Raw genomic sequence first — 27,648 nt, forward strand, 5'->3', positions numbered from 1 at the left:
TGGTGAGGGTGTGGTGAATTCTGCAAGGAATCAGGAGGCTCTTCCCTCTTTCCACTGTGAACTCCAGTTCTCTGAAGAGAGGGAATGACTGTTAAACTGGGTTAAACTTGTGCTGTAGATACGGCATTTAAAAACTGGTAGCTGTTTAAAAAACATGATGTTAATATTTGCAAGATCGAGTTGTCAGGCTCCAATCAAGTTGTCAGGTTCTGCTCCAAGAGAGACAAGGGGAAGGGTTAAAGTGTGTGTTTTGACACAGAGGCAGGTGACCATCCCAGTTAATGATCTAGCCAGAAAAGATTCAAGGGTGGAGGTGGGGCTTTTTCAGCCAGGAAGAGAGTAGAATAGTTAGATAGGAAGCAGTTCAGGGTGAAGTCAAGGTCCAGCTGATTCTTTTTCTATCCCTTGGGTAAAGTTTAGCCTCCAGACAAGGGAGAGAAGAAGTTAGGATTTTCCATAAACTTTGTGAAAGCTTTCCTTTAGAATAGGTGGGGATGACACCTGCCAAGAGAGATTGGAAGTTAGCTCTTTAATTGAGAACTTTTTCTTCTCCTTTTGTGGATTTTTTTGTTTGTTTTATCGTTAGTTTTACTCATCCCCCTGTCTTGAATCTTATCCAGCTGGTTTGGCTTTGGGGGCTACGAATATGGCTGGAGAGTAATAGAATTACTTCACACGATAGGTATACTTTCCCCTATGTTGTTCTCCTATGAGAATTGCTGCGGAACTTCTCCAGAGAATTGTAAAAGGTAAGTGAATATGGATCCCGCCCCTCTTTCTCACAAGCTTGGTTTACACCTGGTACTTGTTTTGCTGAGGGGGTGGAATTTGGGATAAGATCTAGGGTGTCTGTATAGAAATCGTGTGCAATGTTTATCCCTTCTTTGATGTGACTATCTCCAAGGGGTTTGATGCAGCTTCCTGCTTGGATTGTCACCACCTCTATCCCAAAGGTTATTTTTGAGAGGTGAGGTGAGGTGAGGGGGGTAGAAAACAGATTCTTGTTGAAAAATTGCAAGAGGCCCCTGAATTATGAGACTGAGTATATGAATATGGCCATTGAGTGTTTGACTACAATCAGATGCAGGTAACGGGGCTGTTCACACAATACACTAACCCACACTCAGTGGTTGAGTGTGCGTTGTTGTTGAACTGTGGGTTGTTTGTCTGAAACCACATTTTCGGCAGGGTCTCTTGTTAACCATGAAGTCTGGCCTATTTTTCTCGAACAAGCCACCTTGAGAACCCATGGTTTGTTGTTGGGTTGTTCAGGGTGGTTAACAAGCCACCCTATGGAAAACATCCTGGGGCCTGTTCAGATGCGCACAGAGAGATGGTAAGGGAACTACTGAGAAGGGAGGGGTAACCAGGGCTGGCACTGCCATAGAGGCAGCTCAGGTGGCAGCTTAGAGTGCCAAGAAAAGGAGGGTGCCGAACAGCGGTCCCGGAAGCCACTCTCCTAGAGCGGCTTCCAGGCGTGCTGTTCCGAAGCCGCCTCCCGGCCCCCAAACCCCAGCGTCCTGGCTTCGAAGCCAGCGCCCACTCCTGGCTTCAAAGCCAGGATGCTGGGATTGGGGGGCAGGGCTGCGGCTTCAGAACGGTGCGCCCGGCTGGAAGCTGCTCACTTGCCTAGGGCGCAAAATAGTCTGGCACTGGCCCTGGGGGTAACGGAACCATGACAAGTGGATCCGCCACACGATCGCAAGCAAGCGAGGTGTGGGACTTTGAAGACCTTAGGAGAAGGGAACTGTATGGTTCTGGTCAAAGTTCTAGTCCTAGCATTTTGTCAGTCAGTGCTTCTCAAACTGTGGGTCCTGGTGTGTTCTGGGTGGGTCACAAACTTGGGAGGGGTTGTTTTCTGACGCTTCTTCTCCTGCCTCTCTTCCATAGGCTTATAGCACACCATTGCTGTTGTGGGGCCCTTTAAGAGGATCCCTCCTTTGGTGGGGAAGGTGTGGCTCTCCAGAAGTTGCTGGACTGCAGTCCCCATCAGCCCTATCCAGCATAGACAAAGGTGAGGGATGATGGGAGCTGAATTCCAACACGCACTCCCTGACCCTGCTCTAGATTATTTTTAAATTCTACTCAAGTACATACTGTGTACAAATGAGACTTGCAACAAAATGCAGATTAATCCCTGTTCTGGATTCCACCCTCCCCCCACATTTCCATTGTCTGCCCCCCTTTTGCCCCTACCCCTACAACAGTTAGTTAGCACTCTGTGCCCACGGAGCATGCAAAGCCCTCTGAGCCCTTTGGCCATTCTCCCTTATAGTGACTTGCCCCTTCCCATAATTATTTTCTGTACTTCTGGAACGTGTGGAGTTCCCCTAAGCCTGTTGATACCTCCCTCTTGTATGTGGGTTGTGCTGTTTTGGCTGAATAAGCAACAGCACTCAACCTTAACAGTGGAAATAGAGATCATAGACTCATAGAATAGTAGAGGTAGAAGGGGCCTGTAAGGACATCCAGTCCAACCCTCTGCTCAATGCAGGAAGCCACCCTAAAGCATCTCTGCAAGATGGCTGTCCAGCTGCCTCTTGAATGCCTCTAGTGTTGGAGAGCCCATGACCTCCCTAGGTCATTGATTCCATTGTTGTACTCCTCTAAGACTCAGGAAGTTTTTCCTGATGTCCAGCCGGAATCTGGCTTCCTGTAACTTGAGCCTATTATTCTGTGTCCTGCACTCTGGGATGACCGAGAAGAGATCTTGGCCCTCCTCTGTGTGACACCCTTTCAAGTACTTGAAGAATGCTATCATGCCTCCCCTCAATCTTCTGTTCTCAAGGCTAAACATGCACAATTCTTTCAGTCTCTCTTCATAGGGCTTTGTTTCCAGACCCCTGATCATCCTGGTTGCTCTCCTCTGAACACGCTCCAGCTTGACTGCATCCTTCTTGAAGCGTGGTGCTCAGAACTGGATGCAATACTCAAAAGATGAGTATCCACTAACCAGTGCTGATTAGAGGTACTGATTAGAAGCAGTACCTTGCACAATTTGGAAGCTATACTTCTTTTACTGCACCAAAATAGCATTTGCTTTTTTTGCAGCCACATCACACTGTTGGCTCATATTCAGCTTGTGATCTACAACAATTCTAAGACCTTTTTCACTTTTAGTATTGCTGAGCCAAGTATCCCCCAACTTGTAACTGTGCATTTGGCTTCTTTTTCCTAGCTTTAGAACTTGGCATTTATCTTTATTAAATTTCATTCTGTCACTTTCAGCCCAGGGCTCCAGCCTATCAAGATCACATTGTAGTTTGTTTCTGTCTTCCAGGGCATTAGCTATCCCACCCGATTTTGTGTCATCTGCAAATCTGATAAACATTCCCTGCACCTCCTCGTCCAAATCATTAATAAAAATGTTGAAGAGCACTGGGCCCAGGACTATATTAACAGTGATGTTCTTGTGGTTTTTGTCGTAGAAGAAAGAAGTAGGGTTCAAATGGTAGAATTGGTTTATAACGGGTCCCACTTCAAAATGTTTGCGAATCACTGCTGTGAGTGACGGTTTAGCAGAAACTGAAAGCTGCTTGAGAAGGAGACAAAGTCTGAAAGTATTTGCAGCAAAGGGAACAAAGTCTTTTAACCTTGACTGAACCATATCAGTCAGGCGTATTTTCCTGGATTGCATATAGTTGTTAGATGCACGTTAATACATGTAAAGCAAACCAGGCGATGGGTTGAATCCAGACTTAGACATGTTTAGAGGACACCCAATGAAATAAACAAACTTAACTTAGTTATGATTAACTTAAGACCTATTGACTTCAATGGGTCTCCACTAGCAGAAGGTAAATAACCCTGGACTCTTTGCCCTGTTGCTGAACTCTCAGAGGTGCATAACTCATGTGTGCTTAACTTCTTCTTACCTTGATGCTTTGTCACTGGGGCTCCTCCTCATTGTTGCTCACTTGTGTTTTTGATACCCTCTCCATTTGCCTTTGGCCCCTGAGAGCGCCTCCAAAATGGGATTTGGCTCTTGGGCTGAAAGAGTTCTATAACCCATTTGGAGAGCCATGCTGTAGTCAGAGTAAAAATACAAGGCTAGGCGGATGAACAGTCTGACCCTGGTGTAAGGCAGCGTCCGATGCAAAGGCATTGGCTAATCTCGTTAGTTGGATGCAAATGAACTGTGTAACTTTTCATTCCAGGGTTAAGCTTGAATTCATTGTTCTCATGCCCCGCCTCTTTCCATGTGCTTTCAGGACCCCTTCAGAAGATGAGTGGAGCTTGAACACTCATGTGAGCAACCATCCCTGCACACCAGTGGTCATGCTTTTAGACTCCATTGTCCGGATAGAATTCATCTGGTATTGGCTGGATGAAAATGGCAAGTGGATTGAATATGGCAAAAGGGTACGCTATCATTCTGCTGTGGTTCAACCGTTAGCTGATGGATCAGTTCCATTTATTGTGCACTTCTTATTCCCTACTTACAGTTTTTATGGGTTATTTAGATGATGCCATGACCCTCCAGTTTCACATCTGTTTTTAAACAGCACTTTACGGGATTTTTTTTAGAGCAGAGAAAATGCAGTATTATTTGTAAAAGCAAAAGGAAATGCTGTTTCCTCTCACTTGTGCCATTGTACTATTTTGCTATACCACTGTGCCACCTAGAGGTTATGTAATAGAAAAGCAGGAAAAGAAATGCTCTTTGTGTAGTGCTTGGATGTCAATTCTGCAACAAAACCGATAGTGCATTAACAGTCTTGTTTAGAAAAGCTTGGAGAAGAGGGCAGAGACTTATTTTCTTCTGGCCCTGAAGGCAGGACTAGATCTAATGGCCTTAAATTACAGGAGGGTATTTTTGGTTGTGTATTACAAGAACCTTCTTTGTGGTAGGAGCAGTTTGACAATGGGGCCAATTACCTAGAGGGTTGGTGGTCAATGGAGGTTTTCAAGCTGGATTCCTCTCTTGGGGCTCCTCTAGTTCTGGATTTCTTGCCTCATGCAGGGAGTTGGTTACAGTGCCCCTTCCAACTCTGATGATCCTGTTTATAGCATTTCTATACCATTTTTCTGTTTGAAGAAAACTCCAGATGGGGACACAGCAACAAATGGAATGAAATATAAATGTTTGTATTTGATACACTGTCTTTCCAAACCTGAGATGACTTCGTACAACCCTCTGTGCGCAACCAGATGTGGCCTAAGGATATCCTCATCCACTTGGCCACGTGGTGAAGCACTGACAGAATGGGACTTTTTCTCAGTTTGCCCTTTGGAAGTTGAGATTTGAAACTTCTCCCGTTTGCTGCTGGGCAAGCAGCAGATGCCAGTGGCCAGAGGCAGCTGTGAACCTGCATTTGGCCGACCTCACTGCTATCACCAGTGCAGTTCTGTGTCACCCAGCAGCTGTGCCAGATGTCCCCCGGCCTGAGGTGGGAGGATGCACTGCGCTGTATCACACACACCCTCCCTGAATAAGAGATCAGGCAGTCTCCAGGGCCACTGCAAATTGCCTTGCTTTGAGGAGGTCCCTCTCAGTGGGCTGCATTCGGCCCTGAGTGCCTCTCCTGAGAAGCTCCCTGCACGATCACTTCCAGAGGGGCTGCCTGCCTGCCTGATCTCTGATCTCAGGAGAGTTCCCTGAACAAGAGAGCGCCCAGGTGGCCTCTCTGGAAAGGCATGTTGGTCGCTTTTTGCACCTGACATGGCTCCCCGAAGAGGCTGCCTCTCACCGGAGCGCTCTCTTTGGGAGAGTCCTCAAAGCGAGAGATCAGCCAAGATATGTGGAGGACTTTTTCTTTTCCTATAAAGGGCCATTGGCCCATGGCAAAATCAAGAGCTGCAGCTGATGGTGGGTGGTGCCAAATCTGATGGGTGGAGCCAGAGCAAACGTGGGCCAGGTTTTCAACACCACAGGATTGTATAGTGCTCTCTCTCTCTGCCTCCCCATTTCTATGGGTTGCATGAAATTAGGCCGAGATGGCAGCAGGTTTTCATACTCCACTATGGTACAGCCAATCAGGAGTTGGTCCTGAACGGGGGGTAGGCAACCTGCTGTCTTCCAGATGTTTTGGACAACAGCTCCCATAATTCCTGACCATGGGCCATGCTGGCTAGGGCTGATGGGAGTTGTAGTCCAAAACTTCAGGAGCATACCAAGTTGCCTACCTCTGGCCTAGAGGTTGGGCAAAGAAGATCCAGGGGATGTAGCCTGGTGGTTTATAGTTTAACGTTTGCTGAAGACAGTGTAGAACCTGGAAGGTCAGCTAAAACATATGCCTCTCTCTCCCTCCACCTCTCTCTCTCCCCCCACCCCCGCAACATCCCTTTGCAGCAGCCAAAGCACTGTGCTGCCACAATATCATCACCTGAGCTGGAGGCTGCTTTTCTAGCTGACCACAGAGGAGTTGTCTTCTTTCAGGCTGGTACTCAGCTGTATGAACTAAACTTCCAAGGTAATGTGTATATTACCATTATTACTATTTAATATGGATATCATAATCAAATTGTCAGATTCAAAAATATATCCAAGCAAACAGATAAAAACATATACAAGCAATGCTAGATGTACAAACAAGCAAATAGACAAAACATCTAAGATGTCTGCTTGGCATCCCGGTGGTTTTATTTTGTTTTAAATCCTACAAGTCAAATTTTCGCCTTTACCTTTCATAGGCATTTTCTTGGTAGGCATTTAGCTTGACCGTTTAATTAAATCTGAAACTTTAGTGCATCCCATCTAGTCCCCAGTGTTTATAGCACAAGACAATCTGTTGTAAATAATTTCTGCAGACGTTCTTACAACTCCTTGAAGAAGGCCTAATAAAAACTAAAACTGGCTGAAACACGTCAGCCTTTCCTCCAATAAATTTGTTTACAGCAGCCTGAAACTACTCTCTCTTTTTGCATTCTGCCAAAAGTTTGCCAGATTGGTGAGGGATTCTGGGAGTCAGCCAAACAGATCTGATTGGGAGGCTAGGTTGGGGTGGGTGGGGGCCGGCATATAGTGAGACCAACTCTATACTGTTCCATTTATTTATTTATTTATTTAGTACATTTCTCTGCCGCCCCATAGCCGAAGCTTTCTGGGCTGTTTACATAAGGTTAAAACAATTAAAAATGATATACAAAATTTAAAACCATAAAAACATACTGTATACACAAAAACATACATCTAAAAAGATCCACCCTATTAACAACTATAAGCTGTCAGCCGATCCTAAAAACAGATCCAGGATCAGTGAAGCTCAACACATATTGCTAAATTATTGCAAATTAGTTTCCGGGCAAACTACAAAGTGTTGGTTATTACCTTTAAAGCCCTACATGGATTGTGTCCAGGTTACCTGCAGGATTGCCTTCTCTGGTACAATTCACCCTGTACATTTAGGTCCTCTGGGAAGAATTTACTCCAGTCAGCCCAAACTAGGCTGACAACCATTACCCAGAGGACGTTTTCTTCTGCTGCTCTCAGGCTGTGGAATGGTCTACTGGGACAGATTCGTCAACTTAACAGTCTTTCCAAATTTAAGAAAGACATAAAGACTGATCTCTCCCAGCAGGCCTACCCAGTCAAATTTTAAGATGTCTGACAGTTATTTTAATAATGTATTAGTTTAATATGTTTTTAATCAGTTTTATGTATTTTTTCTTCTTTCTTCCCCCCTTTTTTAATTGTAACCAAAAAGTGATTAATTTTTCTTATATAACAGCTGTTTAGACATCCTAGAATCCTAGAATAGCAGAGTTGGAAGGGGCCTACAAGGCCATCGAGTCCAAGCCCCCTGCTCAGTGCAGGAATCCAACCTAAAGCATCCCTGACAGATGGTTGTCCAGCTGCCTCTTGAATGCCTCTAGTGTGGGAGAGCCCACAACCTCCCTAGGTAACTGATCCATTGTCGTACTGCTCTAACAGTCAAGAAGTTTTTCCTGATGTCCAGCTGGAATCTGGCTTCCTTTAACTTGAGCCCATTATTCCGTGTCCTGCACTCTGGGAGGATCGAGAAGAGACCCTGGCCCTCCTCTGCATGACAATCTTTTAAGTATTTGAAGAGTGCTATCATGTCTCCCCTCAATCTTCTCTTCTCCAGGCTAAACATGCCCAGTTCTTTCGGTCTCTCTTCATAGGGCTAATTGTTCAATTGTTGAACATCAATTGATGTTGAACAATTGAACATCAATTGTTCAGTTGTTGAACATCAATTGTTAGGGGACAGTTTTATGTATTTTATGGTATTTCTGTATTCAATGTTGTTTCCCGCCTCAATCCAGAGGGAGAGGCGAGTAGGAAATAAATTTATTATTATTGCCTGGGAAAAGAGAAAAGATGCCGAAAAGGTAGCAATGTTGGCGCTAAGCCAACAGGGAGATCATCAGGGAGATCATTCCATAATTGGGGAGACTTTTGTCCATCATGCCCTGTATCTATGCTGCGGTGATAAAAATGAATTGTTATCTGGTGGAGGAGATGGGCTGTTTTTAACATTGAGCATTGCTGTTTTCCTCAAGAGATGGTTCAGAGGAACATGTATTACCAAACCCAGAGAAAAGTCTGCCGGTGGCCCAAGCTCGTGTTCTTTGGTGGTGGACGTGAAAGCACGCAGAGGTATTGGATATTTTTTTACTTATTTAAAATATTTCTTGGCCACTTTTTAAGGCAGAAGCCCTCCCAAGGTGCCTTACAGCAATAAAATTCATAAAAACAGAATACTAATAGCGATAGAAACATAAACGCAGTGAAATAGCTATAAAAACAACAATAAAAGCCAATAATAAAGCCACCAGCAACAATAGCAGTCAAATCAAGAGAAAGCCAAGGTAAAATAATATGTTTTCAAAGCCTTCTTAAAAGCCTGCAATGACAGAGCATGGTGGACCTCCAATGGCAACTTGTTTCAAAGGTGTGGGGCCATCGCAGAGAAGGTCCTCTCATGTGTGGTCAGTCACCTCACTGCTTTCATGGGGTGAGGCGGGGGCAAATGAGAAGGAGGGAAAGGCGTAAGAGCTGCACAATGACTTTTCATTGACAGTACAAGGAACTGTCCATCTGGAAGCCCCCTTACTCATAGTCTTAAGTTGTGTCAAATTCTGCAGTCAGTGTGTGGCTAGGATTTCCCTAAGGGAGAGGTGGGGAACCCTCAAAGTGATGTTGAACTCCAGCTGCCATCAGCTCCAGCCAGCATGGTCAGTGGTTAGGGATGATGGGAGTTGTGGGAATCACCCCTGCCTTGGGGATCTGAAGTGTCGAATCCATTTTTGTCCACAGTAGATGCCACTTTTGCCTGTGGTCCCATAACTTTTGATTTCTGGAGTTCTCCCCATGGCATCACAAAGCAATGACAGTCTGGTAGACAAAGAATCACTTTCCTTTGAAACATGGCCAGAAGCAACCAATGAGGGAGACAACCTTGATAGTTGAGGATGGAGAACCCAGAGGATGGGGAACCGTTATTTGCAAGGGGATGACTAAATGAAAAACAGGACAAGGCTCCAGTGGCCCTCTTCAGACAACACACTAACCCATGATGTTTAAGTGTTTTGAGCTAAACATTATGGCTTAGCATGTCATGTGAACCATGACTTAGTGCATCATCTGAACCATTCCTAACCATGGTGGCTACATAACCATGGTTTAAACATGCTCACTAACCACTTGCCACAAAAGGATTAGTGGCCTAACCACGGCTTAGCGTGTTGTCTGAACAGGCCCTGTGTATTCTAATGACTGAGCAGGAGAGGGTCATCCGCTTTTGTAGGACGACAAGTCTCCTGTCTAATAATAATAATAATAATAATAATAATAATAATAATAAATTTAATTCTTACCAACCTCTCCCTTTGGATCGAGGCAGGGAACAACATTAGTACAACAATACAATATAAATCAAATACATAAAATTAATTAAAAGAGCATATAAAACCAATACAATATCAAAATAATAATTAAGACCTTAAAATTCTTGGTTTAAAATTCTTCTGGGTAGGCTTGCTGGAAGAGGTTAGTCTTTATAGCTGTCTTAAACTTGGAGAGAGAGTTAAGTTGATGAATTTCCTCCGGCAGGCCACAGTTGGGGGAGGCAGAAGAAAAGGTCCTCTGGGTAACAGTTGTCAGCCTAGTTTTGGCTGACTGAAGTAAGTTCTCCTCAGAGGACCTGTGTGTGTGAGTTATCTCTTAACCCCACTTCCAGATTGAAAGAAGCAAAATGAAAAAGGTATAATACTTCACTGATGAGAATCCTGGAGGCCCCCCAGTCCTGGCAAAGCCTGAACTGGGCAAGGACAAATACATACAATAGATTGTGGCCATTCTCCAAAACGTCTAACCTGATTCTCCAATGGCCATGTTGGCTGGGCTGGTGGCAGCTGGAGTGTCCAACACATCTGGAGAGCAGACGTTTGGGACAGGCTGTTCTAATGCAACCCTTAGAACAGCCTTCCCCAAAGAGGCAGGAGAGGCCTCAAGGTAACTCGTATCCTGGCCTCTCCAGCCTCCTCCCCTCCCAGCACAATGGCCCCATTCCTGACCTCAGAGGCCAGCTGGCACAGTTCTTTCAATGCCTGCTACGAGGGTGAGGCTATTGGAGCGCAGTTTTCCCCCACCCCGAGGCTGGAGCACCGCCTCTGACTTGGGATCGAGGAATCCAAACTATCCTATGGCTCCTTCCAGATGCTTTGGACACTTCAGCTTCCATCAGCCCCAGCCAACATGGCCAATGGACAGGAATCCTGGGAGGTGTAGTCCAAAACATCTGGAGGAAATCAGGTTGGGGAAGGATGCATGAGGAAATCACTGAGGGTAGGCGGGGTCTCCCTCCCATCAGGTCACTGTTTTATTTTTGTCTTCTGTTTGCAGCCATAGCTTTGAATCCTCCCTTCCTTTCCACTTGTTTCCTTCCAGCTGGGACCCATCAGCACTGCCTGACATCGGCTATAAGGTATTCCATTTTCCTTCTCCATTCGGCTTCCTCTGACAAGCCAAATTTGAACCCCTGAATGCAAGGGAGAAGAGTTGCCCCAAGCCCATTGGTAGAATACCTAGTTGCTGTCAGTGCTGGCCAAAAGAGGTCTGTTCCAGAGTGCTTGGCTGCGGAACATAATACATGTAAATTTCAGTATCAGATTTGGTCAAGACAGCTGACATGAGTGTCCCCACCATCTGCCGTTAAATGCCTGGGAGTGGGTCATAACCTGGCACCAAAAAGCTGACAGTGTTGGTGCCAGGCGGGCCTCAGCGAAGAGCTCATTCCATAGTTGGGGGGCTACCACTGAGAAGACCCTCTCCCTTGTTGCCACCTTCTGAGCCTCCCTTGGAGGAGGCATTCAGAGGAAGGCCCCAGCTGACTGTACTGTCTGCGTATGTTCAAGTTGGCAGAGACATTCTATCAGGGATTGCGGTCCCGAGCCATGTAAGGTAATTGAAGTCCAAAACCTCTGGAGGGTACCAGTTTGAGAAAGACTATCTTAGAATTAGGGTGGGGTTTAGCACCACCTCTTAGACTTTTGCTCCATCCTGTGAAACAAACAAATAAGGGCATTATTTCACTAAAGTGCATAGCAAAGGGGAAATCCATCTTGACCGCATGCATGGTTTGAAGCTTTATGGAACTCACTACCACAAGATATAGTGATGGTCACCAATTTGGATGGCTTTAAAAGGGGGTTGGATAAATTCCTGGAGGAGAAGGCTATTAATGGCTACTAGCCCTGATGGTTGTGTGCTGTCTCCAGTATTTGAGACAGTAAGCCTGTGTGCACCAGTTGCTGGGGAACATGGGTGGGAGGGTACTGATGCACCATGTCCTGCTTGTTGGTTCCTGGCCGATGGCTGGTTGGCCACTGTGTGAACAGAGTGCTGGACTAGATGGACCCTTGGTCTGATCCAGCATGGCAGTTTTTATGTTCTCATCCATGCCCCTTCAGCCTCAAGCACGGAACCTGCCTCTGCCTCTGCCATGCATCCATAACTCCTGGTCTGTGTGATTTAAACTAAATAATCTGCCCCTTTGTTTGGAGCTGGATGTTCTGAAATGAGAGGCTTCAGAAGCTTGGAAAGCATTTCTGGCTCCAGTGTTGCTTAGCCACATCTAGATGCTTCTGCAGATGAATGGAGCTTGATCTTGTGGAAGCATCTTTACAGTGGCAACTCCACTGCAACAGTTAGTGAATTTCCAAATCGGCCTGCAGAATAGAATCTTGTACAGAGATAGGACAATCTAGAATAGGACACCTTCAGCAAGAGTGTCATATAGGCTGGCCTTTCTCAACCTTGAGTCCCCGGATGTTGTTATACTACAACTCCCATCACCCTAGCCAGCATGGCCAGTGGCCAAAGATGACAGGAGTTGTAATCCAGCAGCAGCTTGGGACCAATGGTTGAGAAAAAGCTGATTTGGGGGCTGAATTGTTTTCTTGGTGTCTCTCTCTACATTAAGGGGAAATTGCATTGCCTTACCAGAGCTTTGTGCCTCCTGCCTCTTTTGTGCAATTGTGATGGGCTGCATTACATGGGCAGAGAGGGGCGACTGCATGGTTTGAATTGCTGACCATGTAGTCTGTAATTGAAAACGTCTCCTGGTCTCGGTGCTCATATAGTTCAACAGGACAGTGCCATCTAGTGCATATTTTGTAGCACAGCTTCGACTGCACATGTTAGGAAAGCCCACAATATTACAGAAGAACTGCGATATCCAGGGTTGTTTTTTTAGGGTTAGAGTTAGGGTTTTTTTTAGAACAGGATAACCTGGGGAAGGCACGGGTAATGTGCAGGAGGTTGGCGGCATCATCTAAAGAACCCACAAACATCTGTGAATAACCAGTCATGAGCGTGCCACATATGTTATGCTCATGGTGTTATGCTATTGACTTGTTTGGCTTTTCTTTATTTTTGATAGGTGTGTGTGATTAAACTGGCTTGATTTTTCTCTATATAGATTTTTATTGTGAAGCCCCACCCTTCAAAACCCTTGAGTTTGTCATAGCCAGAAGGGTGATGTGTATAAATGTGAGGGGGGGGGGAATTAACCATGGACCATAGACCAAAACCATCTATTTACAATAGCTCTTGATCTGTGCTCAGTTGGTGGAGATCTCCAGTTCTTCTGAAGAGTATCATGAAATTAAGGAACTGTTTGAGAAGACAATGGAAGGCTACATTATCTATAGACTCCAAAGGATCCAGAACCCTTCTCTCTGGCAAGTCTTCCAGTGGTTTGTATTTGATTTTCATTTTACTCCTTACAATTGTTAAAGCCACCTAATTCTCCTGAGAATTTAGATCATATCATCTGGATTGACAAACACGTAGCTGTGCACAGATTATGGCTTTTCAGAGCCTCAAAAGTGATGTGACTGAGCTTTTTTGCCTAGATTGTACCATCCTCAGCATTCTCTGTCACACTTTCAGTCAAACACATTTTCAGGGCTGGCCCTACAATGAGGCAAAGTGAGACGGCCTTGTCAGGGAAAGGGTAGCAAATCCTTAGTTACTTATCCTTGTTGATTTTTTGCTTCCAAAGAGAGAGCTTGTGGCATTTTCTGCCTCAGGTGCCAAAATAAGGGCACTCACTATGCACCTTTTCAAAGAGATGCTTCTGTTTCTAGGCAGAGAGATCAGATGAAGAAGTTGAATGGAGGGAAGGAAGTAGACGAAACACTCTTGTTCCATGGCACAAGCACATCCCATCTCCATGACATCTGTGGGCAGAACTTTGACTGGAGGATCTGTGGGACCCATGGAACGCTGTATGGAAAAGGTACTGGGGGTGGAAGTCTGTGTGTGCACTAGCGTGCTTCTTCTTGCAGACTGAACTTTGTAGGAGAACATTTCTCCTATCTTGACTGCCATCAAAAGACATAATGCAAAGTTTCTGTTCTGAGATTAAATAAGGTCAACCAAGGTTAATTTCCATGTGGTGTATGTACCTTCCAACCCCCAAACAGGCCCTTCCATCCTATTCCAGCACCAATCAAGTCCTGATAAGCTGAGTGTGCTTAAAAAATCCTACTACAGGGAACTGAAATTTGTGTGGGTGGGGATTAGTGTTGATTTTTTTAAAAAAGAGAAAAGTAAGGTACAACATTGCAGTGTGGTCAGAAGGTAGATCTCCAGATGTTTTGGATGTCAATTCCTATCATTCCTGAGCACTGGCCATGCTGGCAGGGGCTTCTGGGAATTGTAGTCTAAAACACCTGGAGATCTACCTTCTGACCACGACTGCAATATAGAATACCATTTGCATATTGGCTATTGAACAATGCCATGTATCTAGTTGCCCACTGCAGTCACCAATGGCATAGAGCATCATCAGATGGGTGTTTTATTGCATGCTCATTACAGGCCAGTTTTTTGCAGGTCCTTTTGACAACGTTGTCTGTCTCCCGCGCATCTCCCGCTCCTTTTCTCAGTTTTAGGGGCCCATCAGAGTGACCAAAAAACACCCTGTTTTAATCCGACTCTTCTGAGGTTGCACTATAAATTGCCCACTAGTGGGCGCCATCCCCATTGAAATCTACAGGCTGGTCTCTTCTCTGTAAAAAGTGCTCATTTTGAAAGCGGAAGAGAACCAGCTAGAGAGCCTGCAGTAAGGAAACGCGATTTCCCACCCATCCAATGAGCCCCACAGTATTAGAGGTAGGCAGAGAATGCAAATGAATGAACACAAAGGAAGGAAGAGTCAATTTGAACAAGACAAACTCCCCCACCAAGTGGAACAGCTTCAGATGGATGTGGAGGGAGACAGATGTATGGCCCCCATTGATCTCCTTTGATGTCCACCCCTGAAAGTGCTTTCCTCATCTGTGGCTACTTTTCCTTCTTTCGCTTCTCCGTGGAAACGATGCCGTCTCATTACAATATAAAATATAAACAGCTTCTATAAAACTGTCTTGCCAAATAGGAAAAGTCAGAACAATTTCAGTATTATGTAGTTGACAAATATATGTGGTTAGATATCAGCTGGCTAATAAGGGCATGGGAAATGTAGAAGTGGGGCATGCAACAAAATGCTGAAGCATGGAGGGTTTCTCTTCAGGGTTCCAGCTGGAATATTCTTGCAGGATGTTCCATTTCATTTACTTTTCCACCTGGTTTGCCATTCATCCCCCCACCCCCAGCACTCAGTATTCTGTGGCTCAGTCTGCATTGACTTATACTGGGGTTCCTCCCCGTGGGGTTTCTTTCTTCTGCAAACCTTGTGGTTCCCCTGATCTTCTGGATCCCTCCCTCTTGTGTGTGAATGGTGACATTTCAGCAACATAAGCATTCACACTCACCTTAGAACATTGGAAGTAGCAGGAGTGATCAGAAATGTATAAAAGGAGTATTTTAGCAGGACTAGACAGAAGGTAGATCGCCTCGTGTTTTGGACTTCAACTCCCAGAAGCTTCTGCTAGCATATGGTCAGGAATGCTGGAAGTTGAAGTCCAAAACTGCCAGAGAGCTACTTTATGCCCACTCTGATTTATAGCACAAATTTATATCTGCTTTCTATCTTAAAAAAAAAAGTAAATAAAGGCTTGGCTTTTATGAAATCTTTTTTTTAGGAAGCTATTTTGCCCGGGATGCCAGTTACTCTCATAGGTACTGCCAGTCGGACACCCGCATCAAGACGATGTTTATAGCTAGAGTTCTGGTTGGAGATTATGTTCAAGGGAACGCATCTTACCTTCGCCCTCCATCTAGACCTAACCAGTCAAACCGTTTTTACGATAGCTGTGTGGACAATCTTCAGAACCCTTTCATTTTTGTGATTTTTGAGAAGTATCAGATTTACCCGGCGTATATAATAGAGTATGAGCAAGTATCCCATTGCGTGGTCATGTAAAGGCAGCAATTGTTTTTTATTTGTTAGTTTGTTTTTTCAAAAATAGGATATGTACTTCAAATCTTTTATGTATATATAAACTTGAAAATGTTCTTATTTAAAAAAAAAACTGCTGTGATTTTTAATTCCCCCCCCCCCCACTTCTGGATCTTACGAATGTAAAATACTACACATTGGAGAACCCAAATCCTTTCCTGGATTATTGTTGGTCTGGTTTCATAATCTATGGTTAAGTAGAGCTGGTTAAATGTTTTTGACTAATGTTTACAATTTGGTCCTAAATTGATTTTTCACAAATACTTGAGATGTTGAGTTGGGGGGGGGCGGGGGGGGGGCAGACTACGTGCACCTGTGCAAAGGCAGAAAAGCAGCTGCAGGCTCTTTCATGAAAGAAATCATGGTTGCAGTATATCCACACCCACTAAGAGAAGTATTCCTGTTCAGGGTCCCAGCCATGCCTCTTTGAGAATATTAGAAGCTCTTAGGGGCTCAAGCAAGCCAAATTATGGCTTTTCTACATGGGGCTGTTAATCTGCTGCATCTGTTTTCAATTTCAGATTTGAAGTCTGAGCACTACATAAGCATATCCTTTCCTGCTTTTCTGCTACATAACCTCTAGATGGCAATGCGGTACAGCAGAATAGCACAAGTTTTCAAGTGGAAAAGGCATTTCCTTTCACTTTCAGAAATAATAGCCTATTTTCCCTGCTCTTAAAAGACTTGCGGCAAGTGCAATTTACAAGCATGAGCAAAACTGGATAGTCATGACATTGTTTAAAGAACTCGTAAACATCTGAAAGTAGGGAATGGTGAAAGTATGACACACACTTCTAAAGAATTGAAACATGCTGTATAAATGCTAAGCTAGGGTGACCATATTTGGGAAACCAAAAAAGAGGACACCTGGTGTGTGTGTGGGGAAGCAGCTTTCTGAGTCCTGCAGAAAGTACGTTATTCCCCCGCCACCTTAAAGAACCCGATTGGAGTGGAGGAGGGGAAAGGATTTAATTCTGCACCACCACCATCCACTCCAATTGGGGCCTTTTCTATAATGTCCATGAATGACCCACTTTCCCCTTTAAGACCTCAATTGGAGCTCGGGGTGGGGGAATGATGTGCCTCAAGAAAGCATGTCATTCCCTCCTGCCATGCTAATGGCAGCCTTAAAGAGGAAGGTGTGTCATTCCAGGACATTATTGAAAATTATAGAAAATCCCCCCCGACACCATGGAAAGAACAAAAACCAGGACAAATCCGGGGAAATCCTGACAGTTGGTCACCCTAGCTAAGCCATTTTAAATAACATGACTTATGGTGATATGCCAGCACAACTCTTGGAAGGACTTATCCTGAGTGTTCATACATTGGACCAGCAAGTCTGGAGCTAAGTTGTTCAAGTAACAGCATTTTTCTGCTCTCTAAATTGTAATATTGGCCTCAAGCTATTGTTCTAAGGTTTCATGTTTGCAAAATGTGATTAGCTTTATAAATTATTTCATTACAACTTTTGGAACTGTGCTTTGTTCCTCCCATCTGAAAAGAGTAATTTTTGCCATTTTCCCCTCCCAAATAATGGCATGTCTAGCACATCTTTATTTCAGGTTTTTTTTTTTAAAAAAAGTGTGATACTTTATTTTCACCAGTTTGCTGTGATATATAATAAACTCAATGTCTCCCTCTTGCTCTTGTAACTGAGTGAGAAGCTGATGTTCTCTTTTAGTATGCAAACCCCTTCGAAGTGTTCCTTTAAGCAAATTCCCAGAGGCCTCTTATAGAACTGGCAGTTCTTAAATAACATCAAGGCCCCAAATGAAGCCAAGACAGACCATTGGGTAGCAGCAGGGCTCCTACTGTACTTGCAAGTATGAAGCAGAGCCATGCAGCACATGATATGGCATCCAGTGTGGTTCTGTGGCCCATGCCGGACGTGGAAGTGCAGCCAATTCCAGATCTTTGCTATGTACCTATGTCTTCTTGACCCATGTCTCACTCACATATTATCAGCTAAGTACCTAATTGTACATGACTAGAAATAGACCAGGCCTACAGAGGTTACAGTACAACAGACTGTTGACTTCATTCTAAAGGGAAAGCAAATATGGCATTGGGCCTCTATACAAACAGCATAATATGAGCAAAGGTGCCAAAGAAACCTAACATTGGGAACATTCTGATCTAGGAGATGATCACATTATTTTTTTAAAAAAAAAATCACATCCAGCTTTCTTTTGAGTAATTGCCATCCTCATTCAGTGTTTCTTGATTTTGCATCCAACAGCTTTGGTTCAACAGACGTTTAACCAGAAACATTCTTTAATATTTGTTACACATAACAAGTTTTCAGGCTTCCAATGAAAAATTTTCTGCTTTTAAAATCTAATTTCAAACAAAAATCAGTTTGACTCTCCTCTAGCAAAGTGTACAATATTTCAATTTTATTTGTATCTGAACACTGTATTCATATTAAAAACGTTCCTCTGAAAGGGCCTTAATTTCCATATTCATCATGGAACATACAGTGGAGGGTTGGGGCAGGATGGGTCATTTGACTTATCGAAAGATTAAAGTTTTACTGTTAGTAGATACAAAACTAAAAGGTAACAAGTAATAAAGATTGAGAATACACTCTTAGATCTGCCTTATTTTCAGTATTCCTCTCTGAATGGGTACTCTGGATGGTCTTCCCACCTGTAGGCAATTAGAAGTCATGGTTAATAGAGACAATGTGCGCGGACAACCACACAGCCCTATGCATGGACCACAGATGGTACTTGTGCTAGGCACAACCTACTGGTAAGTTTGTCTGCACAAGGCACCCATCAAAATGAATGAGAGGTGTGCAAGGGTACAGACGTTTTCGACAGGGCTTCCACAAAAGCACACCAAGTCAGCCCAAAAAGGTTTCAAATGGCAGCACTGTCTTCAGATAACCAACTCAGTCTAAATAAGCTGAAAATAGAATATACAAAAAGCAAGCTTTAAAACAGGGCTGGGCAGACAGTCATTCGCTAGAAGTTTTGGACTTCAACTGCCGGAAGCCCGTGCCAGCATGGCCAATGGTCAGGAATGCTGAGACTCCAAAAACTCTGAAGAGCTTACCTTCTGCCCACCCCTTCTCTAAAAGTCCCTAGCACTCCATTTTAGTCTCTGAAATTCAGAGTTTAAACTCTGGTAACTCCTGCTTTCTGTGTTTCTTGGGAGAGATGCCTTTGCAAAGTGACAAGAGAGAAGGCCATGGCTGTATTTTATGATGCTCTGTTTAGATTTTTATCGCAATGGTTTTGTTATAATTTTTTATAGGAAGGATCTTAATATTTCATGTATTTTAGGGAGGAATCCTAAACTCCAGGATTGGTCAGCCAAATGCTGTGGTCCTCCCTCTCTTGGCAGGCAAAGTGTGAGCTCCACTGCCAATAAACACCAAGATTGATGGAAGTGTGTTTGGTCACATCCTTTATGCCTTTCCAAGAACTATGCATAAAACATTTGTGGGGTTTTTTTTTTAATACTTACTACAGAGCTTCTAAAATATGAAGAGTCTATAAAACTTTAAATGTGATCAATATTACTGGGCCAGGTTTATGGTTTTGTTTTTGGTGTATAAAACCCTAAACAACTTGGGACCAGGACATCTGAGACAGTGCCTTCTCCTTTACCAGCCTGTCCAGTCACAAAGAATAAGGGACTTCTGGTGATTCTCCATGGAGCTGAGGTCTGTTTAGAGTCCAGTTCCAGTAGGACCTTCAGTGTACTGGCTCCCTCCCTGTGGAACTCCCTGCCTGTTTTTGCTTTCAGTGCCTGCTGAAAGCATTTTTATTTAAACAAGCCTTCCCTGACTGACCAGCCACGGGTTTATTGGCATATTTTTTTAAAAAAAGATTTTAATTATGCACTTTGTCCCCCCCTTCTTTTTAGTGTTCATCGTGATGTTTCACTTTTTTATGCTATTTATCTGTGATGTAAATGCTGTTTGGATTTTGTATGGTAAGGTTGTTAAGTAGTTAATTCTGTTGGAAGGGGGAATGAGTTAATGGAATGTTTGAGTGAATGTTGATTGGCCGTTGGATTCAAGTAAGTGAAGGGGGAATGGCAGGGCTGTTGGGAGTGCAGTCCAACAACATCCAGAGCAGCTTTCCCCAACCTGGTGCCTTGCAGATGATTTGGACTACAGTTCCCAGCATGCTCCAACCTGGCCATGCTGGTTGGGGCATGCTGGGAGTTGCAGTTTAACACACTCGGAGGGCACCAGGTTGGGGATGCCTGATCTGGAGGGCCACACAATTTCCCATTTTTGCATTTGAACAGCTCATTTATCCATGCATTCCATACTGATACTTACATGAGCAGCTGCACATAGCGGATATTTTTATTCAGAGCCTCAATTTCTTTCATTTCTTTGTCAGTGAGAGAAAAGTCAAAGAGCTTAACAGAAACAGGAGAGAAAAAACACACCAGTTATTCTCTGTTTATGTAACTGATGATTAAACATGCCGGTTATGTTCCCATTCTCTGAGTTAACAAACGCAGTAAGATGCATGTCCAAATTCATACACACACTTTTATCGTTTGATTACCTGCATGTGCGACACCTGTCACAGATTTCATATATAACCATACACAATATGTCTTTCAACAGTTGTCATTCAAGTGATATTCACCAACCCAGTAACCCAGGGAAGACTTTTGGGAGGTTTATTTATTTGGATCATACCTTTTTAGCTTATTTTATTTTTCACTATTTGTTAGCTGCTCTTCAGCCGTAACTTTCACAGTGGCATACAGAATGAAAACATTAAAACACAATAAAATTATGATTTCATCAAGCCATGAAGAGCAGGTTTTGTTTTTCTGTCTAAAATGACAGCATAAAGCAATAGACAACTAAAAGAATGGAGCAAATAAAAAAAAGTTCTCACCTGATGCCAAAGAGAAAATACATTATCAGGTGATCCTCAAAGGAAATTCCAAAGGGTCATGACTGAAGCTTTAAATCAACCCTCCCCATCCTGGAGCCCCTCCAGATATTTTGAACCTCAACTCCCATCAGCATCAGCCAGTTTGGCCAATGGAACTGTAATCCTGTAATGCTTGCAACTGTAATCCCCATTGGCCGTGATTTTGCACAAATCCCAATTTCTGTAAACCCTCCCAGCTGCGATTTTGCACAAATTGTGGCTTGTGGACAAGGAACAAAAAGACGCAGGTGACCGGTGGGGGTCTGGTGAGCCGAGTGCGAACAGGACATGGGGAAATTCAGACACCCCTAGTCCAAAGTCTGAAAAGGTTGAAGTTCATGGGGTGAAGCTTCATTCTGTCTCTCTGACAAGGCCCCTTTAGAAGTGGGTTGTCTAAGCAAGACTGATGGGTGTTGCTGCTTTCTATAGTGGGACATGAAGAAAGCATAGTAGGTGTTTCAATACAACGGCTATTGTGAACTGCCCAGAGAGCTTCAGCTATTGGGCGGCATAAAAATGCAATAAATAAATAAATAAATAAATGGAGTGGGCGAACCTGGGGCCCTCTAGAGGTTCCTGGACTTCGGCTCCCATCATCACCAAACATGGGCCATGCTAGCTGGGGCTGATGGGAGTTGGAGTCCAAAAAATCTCTCGGGGGGCCACATTTTCTTCCACTCCTGCATCACACAGATCAGTGTTACCTGGAAGTTTTCTCTAATGTGCTCCTGATTGAAACTTTTGGGAATGACCACCACCCCTCGCTGGACGTTGAAGCGGAGCACCACCTGAGCTGCTGTCTTGCTGTATTTTTTTGCAATGGTCTTCAGCAAGGGATCATCCCGTAGTGGAGGGGAAGACACATTAACCCTTGTTGGAAGGGGGACAAAAATGAAACAGATTTTCCTTACTTGGGAGCTGAATCACCAAGAGAGAATTATTAGGGTGCAGAAGGGACTGAAGCAAGATCACAACTATTGTCATTTGACAGCTAAAGGACTGATATTACAACATTGGAAGCATAAACGCTGATCTCCTATAATAAAACAGATTGGAGGCCTTGTAATGCTTTCAACATTTGAACAGGTGGTGTATAGATGCCACCTGCAAATGGATACTAATTTGGATATTTGGTCTACTTTTGTTGAAGCTTATGTATAATTCTTTAAAAACTGCATTTTCTATAAACACACAAACACACACACAGGGATTGCATATGCATGTATTTAAGGTGATATATTTATATTTATGTAGCAACAATTTTTCTTTCCCCCCAGCTTTTTTGGTTTTGTTTTGTTGAAAAATTACAATAAAAATTATTTTAAAATTTATTGTAATAGGGTGGAGAAAGAACTGGGGGTGGCAGAATAAAAGAATCCAACCATTTCCCAACTTAGTGCTCTGCTGGCGTGATCTTGACAGAACTCTAAATTTGGTGGCTCCTCTGTTTTGGATCCTTCCCCCCCAACCCTCTTCCCCCCAGGATTTCCCCACTTGTGACTTGGAACGATGGAACCCAGCAATGCATGGAGGAGATACACCAGTGTGGGCCACACTGTAGAATTTGATTTCAAGACTGCATCACTGTTAGTCCTAATTTGGTCACACTTCAAGTCAACCCTCCTATACTGCCCTGGGAGGCTTAGGGCATAGTTAGATGGGGTGATATCCCAGGGACCATCTCGGGATCATCCCTGTGCGTCCACATGATGCACAGGGGGATCCCGGGAGCAGGAAGGGATAATCCCTCCCTTTCCCCGGGATATCACCCTACACTTTTTTTGTGGTTTTTCCGTGGTCTTGGGATGATTCCGAGACCGCGGAAAGTGTGGCCCGCCATCGCGGTTTGTCTCAGCTCCTCGCGAGTAACCATGAGGAGCCAGGCACGGGGCACAGAGCTCCTCAGGAGCTCTGTGCCCATCGGAGGTGGGGTGGAGGGAGCGGGGAAATTATTTTTTTCAAAAAAACCTCATGTTTTGCACACGAGTGCTTGTGCGCGCCATCTCCTTTAAAAGAAAAAACAAAATGGCAGCCGTGATGTCACGCGCTGTGTGTAAACGAGGGCGATGATCTTGTGATGATAAAATCATGAGATCATCGCCTTTCAACCCCCTCGTCTAGCTGAGGCCTTAGCAACCTTGCAGGTCATGCCATTACAGGAATGAATATTCCTAAACACAAAACCTTACCAGCTCTCATCTCTTGATGTTCCCAGAGGGCTGTACCCAACAAGGATGATGTCATGTTGACTGCAGAATTCTAAAAGTTTGGATTGGGTGAAATATGGGTGGCATTCAACCTATGGAGACAAAATAGAGAAGACTGGGTTCAGAATAAAATGGAGCAGCGAGAGAGGAGTTTCTGAAAAAGCAGCAACTAAGCTAGCTTTACCTTTTCTCTTGCAGGGCAAACACACACACACACACACCCGCCCCTGCTGTGAGTACATTTTTCAACGAAAGACCACCAGGAGTGCATAATCTCTTCTCCTACATAGATTTTCCACTTATGACTTCCAAACAAGTTCACACACACACACACCACATCTCAGAGAAAACTCTACAGCACTCAATGTCATGCATAGTTTAACCATGAGTTAGCCATTCAATGTGTACCTCCATGCATAGCTCTGCTATATGTGATTAGGAGAAGGTTCTGTTCAACCCTGACAAGAGTATTATATCCCACCTTTTCCCAATACTGGGACTCAAGGTAGCTTTACAAATTAAAACATGTACAGTTAAAAACAGATAGAGTTATACAAAAAATAAAAATATAATTAAACAGGGTACAACATTAAAATATTAAAAACCTTTAAAAAACCTTAAAATATATATAAACAACACATCAACAGAGGTCCAAACTACTCCCCAAAGGCCCGCTGAAACAGAAAAGTTTTATCTTGTCTCTGTTGATGTGTTGTTTAAATATTGGATTTTTTAAAAAAATATTTTAAATGTTTTTAGCTCTCCTCCTCCTGCTTTTCCTTCTGTTTCTCCTCCTCCTCCTCCTCCTGCTTTTCCTTCTGTTTCTCCTCCTCCTCCTCCTTCTCCTCCTCCTGCTTTTGCTTCTGTTTCTTCTCCTCCTCCTCCTCCTGCTTTTCCTTCTGTTTCTCCTCCTCCTCCTCCTCCTGCTTTTCCTTCTGTTTCTCCTCCTCCTCCTGCTTTTCCTTCTGTTTCTCCTCCTCCTCCTCCTCCTGCTGCTGCTTTTGCTTCTGTTTCTCCTCCTCCTCCTCCTCCTCCTCCTCCTGCTTTTGCTTCTGTTTCTTCTCCTCCTCCTCCTCCTCCTTCTCCTCCTCCTCCTCCATTGCATTCTGCTTGTTCACCTGCCTTTCACTCTGGCCCACACAATGGAAAAGGTGAGAAAGAGGAGCAGCAGATGCCACTGCCTAGTCACTCCTCGGCTCTCTACCTGTCTAGCCAGCAAGTGGTAGCAATGATGAGGAAGAAGAAGAGGATGAGGAGCAAGAGCAGCTGGTGACAGCGGCAGGGAGAATGACTCATCTACTCATCACCATTACCTGGTTGCTGACAGGTTTGTGCTTCAGTCCTGGCTTGTTCAGAATCATTTCCAGTTGCCTACGGTTGAAGTTGGATACACCGATGGATTTCGTCAACCCTGCATCTTTACATGCTTCCAGAGCCTGTCAGGATGAAGAAAATAAATCAGGGGGAGCATAACCATGTAGGAGAGCCAGTATGGTGTAGTAGTTACAGTGTTGGACCTGGACTTGGGAGATCTGGGTTCTAGTCCCCACTCAACCACTGAGTGACTTTGGGTCACTCAGTGGCTCTCAGCCTAACCTATCTCAAAGGGTTGTTGTGAGGATAAAATGGAGAGGAGGAGGAATATGTAAGCTGCCTTGGGTTCCTTGCAAGATAAATGTAGTAGTAGTAGTAGTAGTAGTAATTTTTATTTTATTTTATTTATTTCATTTTACAAAGCTATCAAATCAAATCCAGACAGCAAAGGACAGCAAACATCTTTTTCTAATTAAAGCAGTGCTCTGTCATAATTTATATGTCCACAGTTCCAATAAAGAATAAAACGATTCTGTTTATCTGCTGTATTAATTACAATTGAATTCCCCATATTATTTGTATGTACAGACTTGGCTAACTTCTCCATTTCTGCAATATACAAACACTTAGGGCACAATCCTATCTAATTTGCAAGCCTCTGAACACAAGAGGCTGATGACCAATCAATGCAGAGTAAGAGGAGCCACGGAGGTGATCTTCTCCTCCACATTCCTCCAGTTCTGCATTTCGCTAGATGGGCTTTTTTTTTTTTTTTTTGCCCATCTAGCTGGGTGTGGCTGAGCAAGAGGGAAGGAGGCTGGGGAGGCCTGGGGATACTTTGTAAGCCAGCTTCTTCAGTCCCTTCCCCTTCCCACCCACAGAACCACCCTCTTTCCATCTTCTCTGAGATTGCTTTTGGAAGCTCGGAAAGGCAGCCAGCATGGTTCACTCTATGCCAACAATAAGGGGCAGGAGCTTGGACTCTTAGGTCCGAGGTCAGAGCACTGTCTCCAACCTCAGATCCAGAGATCCAAACAATCCTATGCCCACCCCCAGACACTGGCCTTTTCTCTACCTAAGGGTGTAGAGGGAGGGAAGGAGGAGGATCACTGATTTACCTGCTTCTGTGATCCTTCCTGGGTGTCTAAACAGAAGTGTGACATCCCAGAAGGGAAGAGGGATATTGCATCAGTCATGCCTGCCATTTTTTTTTAAAGAGGCAGAAGCTGGAGCACAATTGCAGTCCAGTGAAAAGTAAGTAAAACAAACAAACAAAAAGCCCCACTCCCATTCCCCCTTCAATGTCCCTGGACTCCCCTTGACCTGGCTCTTTCCCTCTGCTGACCCCCGCTACTCATGGGGAGGAGGAAAGAAGCCAGGACGGGCGCCCACACCGCCCGCGGTCTTCGGGATTGTCCCAGGACCACAGGAAAAATCGGGATAACTGCTTCCACAAAATGGAGGGGTCATCCTTGCCTGCTTCCAGGACCCCCTGGGTGTCATTTGGATGCACAGGGATGACTGAGGGATGACCTTGGGAGAAACCCAGGGTGTAGAAAAGGCCACTGTCTAGGGCCTATAGGATTGCTTTCCTGATCAATCATTCCTTGATTGAGGGGGTCACAACATTCTTCCAGTTAGCAGTAATTTCTGTTATGAGTATGTATAGTCAATGCTATTTTTGAGGAGGGCCAAACTGTTACATGAAAAGTGGCCTGTTTTCAATCAGCCTAAGAACTTTTGATCTGGCCAGTGGAACATTTGGGTTTACTTGGGGAACATCTGCCAGAAATGTGAAAAGGATTCATTATGCTGCAGCACATGGAGGTGCTCAGACAGAACTGATGCTCTCAGATGTAGTTGGCACGTGGGGCCAATGTAGGAGGCGACCTCACTCACCAGACCAAGTTGGGTTTAGCCCACAAGTGCCACAATGAACAAGCAGCTGTTTTTGCTAAAACAGATTAAAGCAGCCTTTGCCTTCCAGATGTATTGGACTACAATATCCATGGCTGGCTGGATGATGCTGGGAGTTGCAGTCCATCTGGAGGGCATCAGGTTGAGGAAGGCTGCGTTAATGAAAGTAACCGTTTCTCTTGTCAAATGGCAGAGGCACAGACATGTTTAATATCCTCAAATCATCACACACAAAGCTCTATCTGCATCAATGCTCTACCAGGTTACAGCTTCCTAATTTTGTCTGATGAAGTCAGAAGTGAGCAAGCCTTCATCTGCACAGCTACATGAAGTGGGGTGAAAGTATCCACTCTTTTTCCATTTTAGGAATGTTCCCTGCCTGGTCACCCAGCAACACTTGTCACAGGCAGCTATCAACACAGCAGCTATCAACACATCTTGGGCAAATCCAAATGGAAAAGCTCAGAAGGCCTGTTTCAGTGGGTGCATAAATCACAGGGCTCTTTCAGAAGGGGGAAAATTGTGTTTCCTTAACATTGCTCTTGCTTCCTGCTTCTCTTCCGCAATAGGCATGAGCAGAATTAAATGGGGGAGAAAGGGGAAGCAAGCAATGCCCATGTGGCCCATTCAGCTTAGTGGGACAGCACCTTCTAGTGGGCATTTTATAGCGAAACTTCTGCACATGGCAGGAAATAGCGACAAATTAAGAAGTAGTGTTTTCTGAGGATTATTTTATAACAAAAAAGTGCAGAAGGCGCAAGAGATGAGCGGGAGTCACACAGGAGGATCACTGGGTTGTCAAACCATGAACAACCCATGAACAACAATGAGTGGCTAGTCATGAGCATGCTATAAAATGAAGAAGCTTACAGAATGCATTGGTGATAGCAACTAGCGTAGATGGCATCTTTTTAAAAGGAAGCTTTATATCAACTTTCCCCCAACCTGCTGCCCTTTAGATACAATTCCCATCATCCCCACCCAGCCATGGTGGATAGAAGTGATCTTCAAACACATCTGGAGGACTCCAGGTTGGGGAAGGATGGTTTACACAAATTCTCCAAGGACAAATCTCTCAAAGTCAAAATCAATTAGGTATGACATTAGGACCCTCCATGTTCCGAGGTGACATCTCTAATTATTAGATGCTGGACCAGTGGGGGAGGCAGAGTAACAAAATACAGTGTTAACTATCTCCATTGTACCTGTTCCCTAAGAGCATCTAGCTGGCCACTGCTGGATACCAAGTACTCGACTAGATGGTTGAGGGCATTTGATGTACTAATACACATGGCTCATAACTGGTGTAGGCAAGTTGTGGCCTGCCAGATGTTTTGGCCTGCAACTTCTACCAGCTCTAGCCAGCAGAGCTAGTGGTGTGGAATGGTGGGAGCTGTAGGACAAAACATCTGGAGGGCCACAAGCTTCCCACCCTTGCCTTAGGAGATGTAAGGTTTATGGCCATGTTAAAGCTCC

The 27,648-nt window shown here is 44.3% G+C and overlaps 2 protein-coding genes across 11 annotated transcripts in view; one reads left to right on the plus strand and one right to left on the minus strand.

The window, feature by feature from the left end:
• The first annotated feature begins 358 nt into the window (after positions 1–358).
• Positions 359–27,638, plus strand: LOC134403291 (protein mono-ADP-ribosyltransferase PARP12-like). Of its 10 annotated transcripts, none has more exons than XM_063133354.1 (10): positions 359–749; positions 1,891–2,014; positions 2,813–2,968; positions 4,212–4,362; positions 6,293–6,413; positions 8,467–8,563; positions 10,811–10,892; positions 13,034–13,164; positions 13,558–13,709; positions 15,499–18,024. In XM_063133354.1, exons 4-10 carry the CDS (start codon positions 4,279–4,281, stop codon positions 15,777–15,779), a joined length of 948 nt encoding a protein of 315 aa, XP_062989424.1. In that variant the 5' UTR covers positions 359–749; positions 1,891–2,014; positions 2,813–2,968; positions 4,212–4,278; the 3' UTR covers positions 15,780–18,024. The 10 variants fall into 10 exon arrangements, with proteins under 10 accessions (XP_062989424.1, XP_062989429.1, XP_062989425.1 ...); XM_063133359.1 differs by having other exon boundaries at positions 4,212–4,336; XM_063133355.1 differs by having other exon boundaries at positions 2,813–2,935; positions 4,210–4,362.
• AKR1D1 (aldo-keto reductase family 1 member D1) overlaps positions 18,075–27,648 on the minus strand; it is an 83,938-nt gene continuing 74,364 nt past the window's right edge. Inside the window, exons 5-9 of the mRNA XM_063133360.1 lie at positions 24,255–24,377; positions 22,924–23,033; positions 21,439–21,604; positions 20,119–20,201; positions 18,075–18,467 (exon numbers count right to left, since the gene is read on the minus strand). Coding sequence (XP_062989430.1) covers positions 18,425–18,467; positions 20,119–20,201; positions 21,439–21,604; positions 22,924–23,033; positions 24,255–24,377 — 525 coding nt within the window. The 3' untranslated portion in view covers positions 18,075–18,424. The remainder of the gene's footprint in view (positions 18,468–20,118; positions 20,202–21,438; positions 21,605–22,923; positions 23,034–24,254; positions 24,378–27,648) is intronic.

The sequence above is a fragment of the Elgaria multicarinata genome, chromosome 9, assembly GCF_023053635.1.
Source record: "Elgaria multicarinata webbii isolate HBS135686 ecotype San Diego chromosome 9, rElgMul1.1.pri, whole genome shotgun sequence".
NCBI classification, from domain to species: Eukaryota; Metazoa; Chordata; class Lepidosauria; order Squamata; family Anguidae; genus Elgaria; species Elgaria multicarinata.

Excerpts from the sequence above, each read along its gene's own strand:
- LOC134403291 (XM_063133349.1), top strand. The coding sequence starts at position 4,126 with ATGCAAATGAACTGTGTAACTTTTCATTCCAGGGTTAAGCTTGAATTC. Across the intron at positions 13,165-13,557 it reads CTCTGGCAAGTCTTCCAGTG|GCAGAGAGATCAGATGAAGA; the intron begins GTTTGTATTTGA and ends TTCTGTTTCTAG. Across the intron at positions 13,710-15,498 it reads TGGAACGCTGTATGGAAAAG|GAAGCTATTTTGCCCGGGAT; the intron begins GTACTGGGGGTG and ends TCTTTTTTTTAG.